The sequence below is a fragment of the Triturus cristatus genome, chromosome 2_2, assembly GCF_964204655.1.
Source record: "Triturus cristatus chromosome 2_2, aTriCri1.1, whole genome shotgun sequence".
NCBI lineage: Eukaryota > Metazoa > Chordata > Amphibia > Caudata > Salamandridae > Triturus > Triturus cristatus.
The window spans coordinates 1,267,054,793-1,267,068,471 of record NC_140582.1 but is presented as its reverse complement, the minus strand read 5'-3'; the positions used below and the strand labels follow the sequence as shown (position 1 = coordinate 1,267,068,471).

General features: G+C 46.3%; 1 protein-coding gene across 1 annotated transcript in view; it reads right to left on the bottom strand.

Moving 5' to 3' along the window:
• LOC146863565 (phospholipase A2 inhibitor and Ly6/PLAUR domain-containing protein-like) overlaps positions 1–13,679 on the bottom strand; it is a 257,339-nt gene that overhangs the window by 225,977 nt on the left and 17,683 nt on the right. The window contains exon 3 of the mRNA XM_085643188.1: positions 9,987–10,142. Within this exon, the coding sequence (XP_085499314.1) occupies positions 9,987–10,142 (156 nt within the window). The remainder of the gene's footprint in view (positions 1–9,986; positions 10,143–13,679) is intronic.

Below are 13,679 nucleotides of genomic sequence, written 5' to 3'. Positions count from 1 at the left end.
TTCTAAGTCCCAGTTCCAGGATGCCAGCTCGGGGAGTGTGTCCTTGAACAGCTGGATTATAAATGAGCGTACATCATCGCCCTCAATTTTCTCTGGAACTCCAAGTACACGAAGGTTGTTGCGTCGAAGGCGATTTTCCATTTCCTCCAATTTCCACCTGACGTCTTTCAAATCATCTTCATGAGCCTCCACTTTTTTCTGAATTGTAGTGGTTTCGGTTTCATTAGTTACTATTCGATCTTCAATCTCCGTCAGTCTCGTGTTGAAGGTTGTAACTGTTTTAGAAAGTTTCCGGACCACACCTTGAACTTTAGGAAGAGCTACTTGCGCCCTACGACCATCCCTGGAAGTCTGTTCCCGGTGGGAAGCAATAGCCTGGAGTACTGTATCCATAACAGCTGATAATGTAGTGGTTTGCGGCTCAATGGCGGGCAACTCAGGATGAGATACAGAGGCATGGTCCTGTGAGTTTGGTAGCACCGTTAGGGAATAATCCCGTACTGACCCAGATGCTCCATGAAGGCTCCTTCTCTTCCGCAGCACAGACCGCCTGCTCTCCCTAGACTCTCCATGAGCTGGGTCATAATCACTCTCAGTCGGTGCAGTATCAGGACCAGTGTTGATTTCAGAATCTGAGTCCGAATCGGACTCTTGAGACCATCTAAGCTCTTCCAAACCTTCAGATATAGAGTAAAAATCCGACGGATCTTTATCGGTATCAAAAGAGTCAGAAGCATAAGCCTTGGACGCCTTCCCACTGGGGACCAGAGCGCGATGTACAATATTTTTAGAGGCATTTGATACATTTGATACAGCACAAGACGTAGGGAGGCCAATGACACCCCCTTGTTGAGAAGGGGAAGACACTAGCGGTTGTAGTACGGCAGTTGCAGCAGTGTCTATGAGTGAGGTAGAATCTACAAACACGGGAGGAGCATTAGAAACCACTGTGACTAGTGAAGAGGAACAAGTAACTTTGGCATCCCTACCATCAAAGTCTTCGACCATTTGCACTTGCACTTCAGAGGGTGGTGGTTTAATGCTCCCTTCTCCCCCTTCTCCCCCTTCTCCCTCTGAATTGCCCGGTATACTGCTTACCAATCCTGTATCAGTTAAACTCGCCGTACCTTTCTCTTGCTGGGTTTGCTCGAGAGCGCCACCCCCAGGCAGCTCATTCTGGATCAGCGAGATCACCTCCGTGGTGGTAGATACGGGAGCGGGGGAGGGAATCCCAGGCATTTTTTGTAGAAGCTCCATTACCGAGGGGCCGGGTCCCGGAGTAAGCGGCAGTTGCTTTGTTGTTTTATTCAATTTCACAGAGGCTATGTCCGGGCAGCTAGGTTTATCCGAGTCGAAAAGCTCACCGCGTTTCATTGCCAGCTCACGATCTCTGAGCGCCTGCTTCGCTGCTCGGGTTTTGGAAGCTGCCGCAGCTGCGGCGTTCTTTGGAGCCATTGAGCTGCCTCGGACCAAGCCTGCCGTGACCAGAGCGCTGGAGGTATTTTGTGTACTTTGTGGACTTTGTGCGGTCACTGTGTCGTCCCCCCAATCAGCGGCAGCGGGGGCTTCAGTGCAAGTTCTAATCAGCCGTGAACGTCCGACTGCCCGCAGCACTACGAAGCCAATCAAAGAAGCCAGGACCCGCAGGTGAGAGTGATTAGAGAGTGGGATCGCCGAGCTTTCCTCCAACTCCATTAGGCTTACAGAAGCCCGCAGCGTTAAATTCTTTCAGAATTAGTCTCAAAGCCTCAACATGGTTTAAAGAAGTAGTAAGTTTACATATTTTCTCTTCTCTTCCGAAAAAAAAGGCACCCGTTAGACCATTATAATCAGAGCTGATGCCGGTCAGAGAGGATCTCACAGCGGTCTAGGACACCGCCGCCATCTTGCCATCTTTAGTTGTTTCCTAAAGCTCAGCCCAATCTCCTCTGTTTCAATGTAACTCAAAGGGGAAATTCAATACCCCAGTTTTTTTTCAAAATCTCCCTCTTACCAAGTTCAAAATGTTCGCAAGTATGGTACATTGGGTAATGGTAGGCAGGAGGAAATGGGGTAGGGACATGGACTTGGATAACAGAGGACAGGAGGGACATGGAGAGGTGCACCAAACTGACCCTACAGGGCAGGCATCAGGGTTTGCAGCAGCACAATACACCACACAGCGCATGCGGGACAGGAGTGCAGCACAACAAAACATAGAAAGCAATAGGGAGGGGACAGGACCATGCACATGGACAACAGAGAACAGAGGGGAAAGAGGCAATGGTAGCTAGCTGACCATAATGGGCAGACAGGAGAGAAAGCTGAAGCATAACAGACCATAAAGGGCAGGAGGGACGGATCAGGGGCATTACAATGGAACAGACAAGCCAGGAGGGAGGGAATAGGGGTCTGCACATGGAAACAGAGGGATGGGGGCAAGGGGGCAAGGCAGGAGCAGCAAGATGACCATGGAGGTCAGGCAGGTTGGGCACTAGAAACAAAACACACCATGGAGAGCAACAATGCGACTATGATGGCATACACACAGACCATGGAGGGAAGGTGGGAGGGGGTCAGGGGCAGCTAGCTGACCACACAGGGAAGGTGGGAGGGGCCATGGCAGCAAAGAAGACCATGCATGGCAAGCGGGAGGGTTAGTGGCAGCACAATGGCTATGATGGGCAAGAAGGAGGGTGCAGGGGCATGCACAAGGGACCATGGAGGATAGAAGGGAGGGTCAGGACCTGGGCACAGACAAGAGAGTTCAGGGGAAGGGGCCTCACAACAGACCGTGCGGGCAGGCAGGAGGAGCAGTTGCAGCACAACAGACCAGGGAGGGCAGAAGGGTGTGGCAGTAAAATGGACCATGGAGGACAGGAGGAAGGGGATAGGGGCATGGCATGTGGACAGGCAGGGTGGAGGTGGCAGGGACAGGTTACAGTCATCTGACAATGCTAGGCAGGTGGGAGGGGAGTGGCAGCTCAACAGAACACTCAGAGTAGATAGGAGTGGCAGGTCCATGGAACATGGTGGGCAAAAAGGATGGAGCAGGGGCATGCATAAAGACATCGGAGGGCAAGGGGAAGGAGAATAGGGGCAGCAAGATAAGCACAGAGGCTAATCAGGAGGTCAATGATGGGCCATAGAATTGGGCAATGGAGGGCAGGAGGAGTGGACTGGTACATCATGCTAAATAGAGGGCAGTGGCAGTGCTCCAGCGCAGAGTGCAAAATCCCTCCCTACCGTTGTGGACCAAAAGATCTCACACACGCACACTATCCATACATTCGCTGGTGGGGCCCATAACACCAACACACACTCACCATAAGTCCGTACGAGAGGCGATTATCCTTCCAAGTGCTGGATAATGAGGGAGGAAGATACCATTTAACCCTAATGAGCAACAAACCTACAAACCCTTCTTATACTCATTAGGCCCTAGATTCTACATTTGGTATTCCCCTCATGATCGGGATGGATCTGTTAGTTGTAGATTTAAGTGAATTTCTAATACTCTAATTAACCTTTTCATTAACACATTTCAATGAATAAACAACCCAACTCATTTCTGTAGATGTTCAAATCCATATTTATATTAATATTGCAGATTAAATCATTCATTTGATCAAGATGCCATTCATATTTACCTATTCTGGCTAAAGTCGTCCTCTATGTCAAATCTGGCAATCTCGCAAATCTATTCAACCTCTCCGTTCCCATAAGGTTTAGTCCATGTTGTCAGCATACTTGCTGGTTCCGGTTCTTTAATAAAGCCTTTTGTCTGTAGCGCTGGCACCTTTCCCAGTGGCCTTGAGAAGTACAGCTTGCCTGGGGTCAAGACAGGGCCATTGTTGCTCATCTTTTAGCGCAGGCGCACTTCACCCAAGCATGGTTCAGCGTCGGCAGTTGGGTTAGGCACCAAATGCAGCCATCATTTGATAGGCCAGAATAGTCAACTTAAGCAAAGAAACACAAAAACTTAATTAATACATAGAAATGACTAATTAAATGTTATTCCCTCGCTAATATCCATATGTGTGTGTATTTATCTAGCCAAAAGCAACACTCAATGCGGTTTATACTTACTAAATAAAGCACGAATCACAATTTCATCACCAAAGCGACATATATAATGCAATGCTCTAATTATCTATCATTAATATGCGTACGAAATTTAGTTCACGTCATTAATTAGGCCATGCAGATGCAAATCCCACGTCTATTTCGGTCATTAATAAGGTTATGATTAATTAATTAATCTAATTAATAAAACGACATGCAAAATGGGATGGGTATACAAAAATTTTGCATAACCCGCTCCAGTAGCAGCACATCAGACCATGCATGGCAGGAGGGAGGAGGCTAGTCCATGGATTCAGACAACAGAGGATAGGGAGGAGGGGGATGGGGCAGCAAGCTTACTGTTCATAGAAGGTGGGTATTAGGAACTTTATTGTTTTTAAAATGTGTGTCTGTGCAAACTACTTAAAATATGAAAAAGTTTGCAGCATAATCTCACTTTTATTCAGGAAGAAGAGGACGTTTGTGACTGTGACTCCGGGCTCACTTGGCAGAAACACCCCCTGACCATCCACCCCCATCGCAAAATGTAATGCCCGTGAAAAGGGTAGGTGGACACAGTGTTATATAGAACATAGTCCTGAGAGCACGATTGAAAATGAAAACTAGATATAGTATATGGTATAAGCTATGCACCAAAAAGTGTGATATAAGAAGAACCGGGGCGTGAAATGTAATATGCAATACATTGACAGATTCATTGGAGAGCGCAAGATAGCACAGGCACTAGCGCGTGCTATGCGATATGCGCCTTGGAGTGTAATATGCACAGGGCAGTGTTGTGTAACCTAACTAGTCTCTAAAGTTGTAATATAAAATATGTGCTGGGGAGTGTAATGTTGCATATGCACTGTGACAAAGATATGGATCCAAGATTGTAATATGTATGGCATAGCGCTGTGCGTTATAACATAGGCATCGAGGAAGGCACGTTAGATGGGGCAATATAACCCGTGCGAAGGCAAGTGTGGCATGACATATTCACGGGGTGGTGTTACTGTGCACATGGGCTAGAGAGTGTCATAGCATACGCACTAGCTGGTGGAATACAACACAGAGGTGTGAGGCACTTGGCGGGCACTGGCTCAGCCAGGAGCATGCTGTGACTCTCAAGTGAGGTTCGTCTCCTTTCCAGACAGTAAAATAAAAAGTATTACACATCCGGCGGTGGATGTGTGTTTTATTAACCGTGAGGGGGATTTCTTGCATAATTTGGTCGAATTTTTGTCGATTCCCCTTTGAATGGCTTGGTGTGCGTGTATATTAAATGTCAATAGCTACCCATGTTTGTATAAATAAACAACAAGGGTGTCTACTTGAAGAGTACCCACCGGCGGGGGTGCCGAGATGAGGCACGGTAGGGCGTCAGACACGTCAGAGCTTCACTAGCGGTGTAAATACATTCCATGTGGATTCATTCTATGCATTGTCACCTTTTAATGAATATCACGCAAATCGTCATGGTGATAGGTACATACGGTTTGTCCAGCATGTCCTAGGTGTTTCTATAAATATATATTTTTTAAAGTAATAAAAAACAAAGGCCGGCCCCGGGGTTGGGGTCCCCGGGGCCATAAGTGGCCTGAGGAGGGGGGCAACGCAGGCCCCTCCTAAAGATTTTTTTTTTAAAAAGGTCATGACCCGGGGGTTGGGGTCCCCGGGGCCGATTAAGGCCTTGAGAGGGCCAAATTTATTTTTTTCAACAAAAAAAATTAGGGTGCAGGCCCTGGGGGATGGGGTCCCCAGGGCCAGTAAATTAGAAAAAGAAGGGGGGCCACACAGCCCTCCTTCTTAAAAAAATAAAATAAATAAAAGACCAGCATCGCACCGGAGGCCATGCCCCTCCTTGCAGCACTCTGCAAACGCGCCCCCTGGCCATTTGTAAGTTGGGGAATTAATTCCCCTTCACTACTGAGGGTCCCTGAGGGCCAACTAGCCCAACAGGTATCTCCAGTATGCGCCAGGGAGCTGCGTTGCAGACAGGTGTTCTGAGCCATGCCCTTTTTTACACCTCTATGCAACGCAGCTCTGTGGCGCTTACTGGAGGTACCTAGTGGGCTAGTTTGACCCTAGGGACCCTTAGGATTCAAGGGGAATTAACCTCTCAACTTAGAACGGCCACAGGGCACGTTTACACAATGGTAAAGGGAGGGGATGGGGCCTGAGGTGACGTGTGTAAACACGCCCTGTGGCACGTTTTAAGTTGGGGAAATAATTCCCTTTCAATCCTGAGGGACCCTGGGGGCCAACTAGCCCACCAGGTGCTTCCAGTAAGCGCCACTGCTCTGCGTTGCAGAGAGGTGGTGCAGGCCGTGCTCCTTTTTACACCTCTCTGCAATGGCGCTTACTGGACGTACCTAGTGGGCTATTTTGCCCCTAGGGATCCTCAGGATTTAAGGGACTTAAAAAACGACCAAAGTGCGTGTTTACACAGTGAGGAAGGGAGTGGACAGGGCCTGAGGTGACGTGTGCAAACACGCCCTATGGCGCGTTTTAAGTTGGGGAAATAATTCCCCTTCAATCCTGAGGGACCCTGGGGGCCAACTAGCCCACCAGGTGCTTCCAGTAAGCGCCACTGCGCTGCGTTGCAGAGAGGTAGTCTAGGCTGTGCCCCTTTTTACATCTCTCTGCAACACCGCTCTGTGGCACTTACTGGAGGTACCTAGTGGTCTAGTTGGACCCTAGGGACCCTCAGGATTCAAGGGGACTTAATCTCCCCTTGAATCCTGGGGAAGTGAGGGGACGGGGCCTGAGGTGACGTGTGCAAACACGCCCTGTGGCGCGTTTTAAGAGGTAGTTTTAATCCACTGCCCTATTATATACAAGGGGCTTACAGAGGAGGTCATGCTGATCACAGGGGGACCCCAATGCATAGTGTTCCCTAGTGTATGTAGGTGTTTTCACTGTATTCTGAGTGTCTTTTAACATAGCACTGGCTCTAGGACTGGTTAGTCAGACTCAGTTACCACCAGTATCCGTCTGAAAAAGTTGAGGGTACAGGATGATTTTGCAACAAGGCTTCTTTCTGCTCTTCTGTTTGTTCTTTCTGCACGTTATCCTTCTTCCTGCACTTTTCTTCGTCTTTGAGGACTTCTGTTGCTTCTTTCTGCACTTCTTTTTTTTCTTTCTGTGCGTTTTTTCTTCTTTCTTCACATGTCCTATCTCTGTAGGCATAGTCAGAAATTAGCATTTAAAAAACCTTTGAAATTCACTGAAAAAACCATAGGTTTCAGGCATGTTATAGTTAGGAATTAGCATTTAAAAAACCTTAGAAATTCACTGAAAAAACCATAGGTTTCAGGGGCGTTATAGTTAGCTGGACTTTTCACTTGTACAAAACCATTGAAATTCCCCCGTTATAGTTAGTTCAGCTAACTATAAATCGCGCGCCCGCAATGCACTGCTGATGACGTCACATATTACATCCCTCATGACATGATCAGTGACATCACTCATGACATCACTGATGACATCTCAAATGACATCACTGATGACAGCATCCTTTTGATAGAGTGGCAGACCTCCTCTCCCCCTAATATAACCTTTGATACACACATTCAAAAATAGAAAGTAAAATTTTCAAAACAATGGACATACCAATATTAGTTACAACAACCTATTCAGTAATTCTAAGATCCACATACACATCCACTCATTCACCAACAGTCCTATACAGTCACTCATACATGTACTCACTCATCATATGTACTCATACACCTATACATCCTGTTACACAACGCCACTCATCCATAGAGTTACTCACTCACATAGTCACTCATGCTAATAAAGAATCAAACATCCATTTACTTGCATAAACAGTTATACACACACCATCACACTTACTTCTACAGAAACTTACACATACTTAGTCTTTTAAACAATCACTTATATAAACACAAACTTATTCATACAGGAACTCTTTCAATCTCTCACTCTCACATATACTCACTTATATACACCAATAGTCACATATACTAGTTTAAAACATATGTAGTTACTCATAAAGACACTATTGAGACGGGTCATTCACTCACTAACACACCCATGCACACACTCATCCACCCATACTGTCCTGCACACATGCTGTCTTCAACACATACAAAAAGTGAGTCACTCATTCATGCACCTATGCACTACGTAATACCCCCCATGAACCATACAGACACTCAGACACTCATACTGATACTCAAAAAACCAACTAATAACCTATATAGACAATCATGTAGCTACTCACCAACCCATGCAGCCACTTATACAAAAAGTGAGAGACTGATACAGATACTTACATATTTAAACATTACTCAATAAGCTATGTATTCACTAAGATACACTTCATGAGTCAGTTATACAATCAATTTTTAAAAAACAAATCATCCGTTTAGACACTTATATACCCATTTATTCTTCCATCTACCTTGGGATATACATATATAAAACATATGTAATTTTCAGAAAAACACACATTCACTGGATGATGTCATCAGTGATGTCATTTGAGATGTCATCAGTGATGTCATGAGTGATGTCACTGATCATGTCATGAGTGATGTAATATGTGACGTCATCAGCAGTGCATTGCGGGCGCGCGAGTTATAGTTAGCTGAACTAACTATAACGGGGGAATTTCAATGGTTTTGTACAAGTGAAAAGTCCAGCTAACTATAACGCCCCTGAAACCTATGGTTTTTTCAGTGAATTTCTAAGGTTTTCTAAATGCTAATTCCTAACTATAACATGCCTGAAACCTAGGGTTTTTTCAGTGAATATATATATATATATATATATACACATACAAACACACACACACGAATATATGTGTTTATTAAAAGTTTAAAATGTAATTTACAAGATAAATATTTTGTGATAATATATCTCGGTACAGTAAATGTGAGCTTAATTTAGAAAAAATATATCTTATTTCAAAAGTGGGCTTTTTCAATCCATCTTCAAACATAACACTAATTTTGCAAATAATATAAACCATTGGTAATTGCTCTGAGTAACATTACAACTCATAAGTTTTTGTACACGGTGCCACTCCAGGAATAGGCCTGCTTTATGCAAATTAGTCTTAGTAGTGACTCAGCTCCTCTTAAGAGCAATTCATTCCAAACTAGCAGAAAAGGCTCCCTCCATAAGGGAACAGAAGAAGACCCAAACTGCTTTCATCAATATCAGGCTTCATCAGTGAGGTATATCTTAGACCCTGTGGCACAGCAAGCAAGAAATCCATGTTGGGGCACACTCTCTGACTTGTAAGGCATAATGTCAAAAACACAAAAATCCCTTTTTCTAATAATTACGTAAAATATTCCAACCAGGATTGCGTTATTCATGCTACCCATAATTCACTGATACTCACACATCAGAAAATGTCTAGTATGTCAGGGCCATCATTTTCTCATTAATGCCTTTTTCGCATTAGGCTAAGAGTTACCCATAATATGGTAGCATCAGCATTTTACCACAGGTGCCACTCTATTCTACAAATGATCTCCACTGTGCAGGACCTGCATTTTGCTACAGGTGCTCCTATATTCCACAAACGATATCCACTATGCAGGACCTGCATTTTGCAACAGGTGCTCCTATATTCCAGTAATGATCTCCTTTGTGCAGGACCTGCATTTTCCACAGGTGCCCCTATATTCCACAAACGATCTCCACTGTGCAGGACCTCCATTTTGCAACAGGTGCCCCTATATTCCACAAACAACACCAAATGTGGGACAGCTCTGCACTCCGTCATTCTGTTGTAAATATGACCCTGTGTGTACCCTCCACATTCCCTTTGTTATAGACACCAGAGTCACAGATTATACATACACTGTACAATCCCTCAGTTACAGTTGTCAGAGCCACGAACTGCAGGTACCCTTCACATTCCCTTTCATGCACATGTCAACGTTACAGGATTTACATACCCTGCACATCTCCTCCATTGCAGAAGTCAGATTCACAGCACATTCTGCTGATGTAGAAAGAAAATGCTGAGTTTTTGACGGACAACTCTCCACTGCAGACTGCTATTTGGGAGGGATTCAGACAGTCCTTGAACGCAGTTAGATTAACATTGTTCCCTGTTGGCAAAGATGCATATTTTGATTTCACATAAAATAGATTTCAGCATTATTTCCAGAGCAGACATCTTTACCCAGAAGGCAAAACAGGTGTACCCAGAACAAGCAAGGACTCAGTGCTTCAAAATAGCTTTATATAAATGTTTCTTTTCAAATGCCAATTTTAAGTACGGAGAAACCTTCTTTTGAACATTTTATGATTGGGGGTGTCACACTGCTCCAATCCCACCATGATGCTTACTCAATTGAATTATGTCACTGATTTTTCATTCACATGCCCTTTTACACTTGATTTGCACATGTATTATGTGTATTTATAAACCACACTGTTCCCCCTGACGGTATGCTAGATTTTAGCAGGTATGTGTGTGCTTAGCCCTTCCCATGGTAACCTGGTTAATTGAAAAAAGGTCTTTAGCTTCTTGCAGAATTCAAGAACAGAAGAGGAGGCTCTGATATGGAGTGGGAGACCATAGGAGTGATGTAAGAGAATGCCCATTCTAATGATCTGGTTCTGTGTGGGATGTGCAAGTAGGATCCCTGTTGAGTTGCTGAGTGGTTAGTGGAAACCAAATGTGACTATTCAGGTAATTATGTCCTAAGTTGTGTAGTACCTTGAATTTGTGTGTGTGAGGAGTTTTAAATTAGCACATCTGTGTATCAGGAGTCAGGGAAGCTCCCTGAGGTGTGGTGGGATGTGAGTTCCACATGATGGGTTGAGGATGAGTCTGGCTGCTGAGTTTTGTATGTATTTTAGACTTCTAGTGAGTTGCCTGGTGATCCCAGCATTAAGGGTATTCCTGCTGGTGACCAGGGCATGAGTAACAGTTTATGTAGTGTTGCCTCACAGCAATTCAAAGATCTTCCTCAGCATTTTCAGGGTGTGGAAGCAAGATGCAGTAACAGCACTGACCTGTGCCATCATATCCACTCTGCTGTCAATAAATATTCCAAGCTTTCTTGCCATACATCACTACTTCTGTCTCGTCAGTGTTGAGTTTGAGGCAGTTGTCTTTCATCCATCTAGCCAGTTTTGGCATCTAGGCGGCAAAATTGTTTCTTGTGTTGGGGACCTTGTTCAAGAGGGACAGTATGAGCTGTATGTCATCTATGTTGGAGAGAATGTTGATGTTGTGTGAGTAGATGATGTTGGACCGAGGGATCATGTGTTCATTGAAGAGGGAGCAGCTAATCGATTAAACTTAAGTCATTCAGCAGATGAGTCTGCAGGCTTCCAAAGAGTAAGATACCAGGCTGACAGCTTGTGTTATATCAGTGAAGAAGGAGCAGATCCAGCAGACAGTGGGTCCTTGGATGCCGATCTGGTGCAGGTGCTTGATGAGGATTGGGGTGTGAGACTGTGACTAATCCTGCACAGAGGTCCAGGAGGATGAGGGCTTTCATGTCTCCTCTGTCAAGGAACATGTGGGTCTCATCTTTGGCCATGAGTGCTGTTTTAGTACTGTGGTTGATGTGAACCTGGATTGTGTTACGTCAAGGAGCTGGTGGTTGTTGAAGGGTCAATACAGAATTGGTTGATTAGTTTCTCCAAGATTTTTGCCAGATTTTGTAGGAGGGAGACGGTTCTTAGTTGGACCCCATAGCTGGGTCAGTTGGTGGCTTCTTGTGCAGGGGCACAATGGTTGCATGTTTTCAGGTGTCTTGGAATGTGGCTGGGTTGATTAAAGCATTTAGGCTGTGTGTTAGTGGTTCACTGCTCAGTAGGACTCCTTTGGTGAAGGCGTTTTGGGTGCAAGTGTCGGATGAGGCCCATGAGTGGATGGCCCTAATGGTTGCAGTGATTTCAACAATGGTGATGGTAGGCCCCAAGGTCGGGGTTTATTCTTCAGTCATGATGGGAAGTTGAGTTGCGATGGTGACAAGGTCTGTTTTAAGGTTAAGGTTGCTGTATATGAAGGAGATTTTGTTACAAAAGAGAGCTTGCTGAATATGTCATGTAAGGGGTTATGTTGCTGGGACAGGAGGAAGCACAGTGAAATCTTTGGTTGTAATGAACATTTCCTTGCTGCTGTTTTGTCGGCCTGAGAACCTGCAAGCACCAACTGGCCTGTGGTCGGGCTCTTGCTGTTGGGTTGTGCTTGAGGGGAACCAGTGTGTCTGCACATGTAGAAATCCAGCTGTTGAGGTTCTTGGTGGCTTATAATATGTTGCTGAAAAGCTCATACCAGTGTGTTGAGAGGGCGGAAACCCACTCCTCTCCTGTGAGGAATTTCTAGCTAGGGTAGGTAGATCTAGTGGTGATAGATCTGTGGTGGTACAAGATGGGTATAATGAATTTGAATACTGCATGTCTGTCCAGGTCACAGTTGCTGGCATGCCAGCTGTTATGTTGCTGATTAGGTTGCAAATTGGGTGCAATATGCATCCAACGGTGTGAGTGACTTCTGAAACATGCTGAGTAAGGTCAAGGTTTCTGAGGTTTTCTAAATGACCATATAGTTTAGTTCAGTGTGGTAATACATCTAATACAATTTCACCCTCCTTGTGCTTCTTTTCTGTTATAAATACGTTTTCGCGCTGTCCACCGACTGTGAGGCTGTGAGGGGCGACGCTGAAGGACGCCTGTCTCGCGCCCTGTGGCTTCCAACTGTTAGCCCCCCCGGCTCCAACTCTGCCTGAGGGGTGTGTGCTGTGCCCGGGATTCACGGCAGCTGGCGATCGGCGGACAGAGAGCACACGGAGACCAACGACCCTCTGATCAGGGACTGGCATTTGACAGAACTGTCCCGGATGTGGTATCGAGTGCAAGGTACGACGGTGTACGCAAACAAGTGAACAAAGTGGCGAATGGCGCAACAGTGATAAATGGTGCAACAGGGCAGAAACAAAGAGCACCAGAGAGATACCTGAGCCCACGGCTACACGGCTACAAGGAAGGTGAGCACGGCCGCTCTGAGGCTGGGATAGCACAGATGCTGGGTTTGCTCTGAACGCTAAGGAGGAGTGTCCCGGCCCGGACAGAAGGGCCCGCGACTTGCAGGCGGGAAGAGGTTAGAATGCTTGCCTGCCTGCCTGTTTAGGGTCACTGGGGAGCTTGCACCTGCCATAAGCCTGGAGCTCAACCTACCGGAGGCGTCAGGAGCATCCCGAGTGACCTGAGTGCCCTGAGTGCTACACAGAGCAAGTGCTGCAACCACACAGCGAAGCTGTGCACAGTGGGATGTGCGCTGGGACAAGGACTGGCACATTGGTAGACACCTCCCTGGGTGTCGGGGCAGGGACAGACCCCAGGTGGAAGCACTGACTGAACTCTAAACAGCTTCTCTTTGCTGACCTGTGGACGTGCTCTCAGTGCCTGTGCTGCCACTCACCTTGTGCCCACTGCCTCGTTGCTGCCCTTCGTCCTCCGCCGCCGCCATCTCCACCAGCGGCTGCCGAGCGGGGACGGACCACAAATCCCATCATCCTTTGCGGCAGGAGACCCGCTGACACCGTTTCCCGCGCCAGGAGGCGCTTAAAAGTCTGGCGCTTCCTCCGCGTCGCGGGACGCGCGGGGGCGGCGCCGGGCTAAGCCCA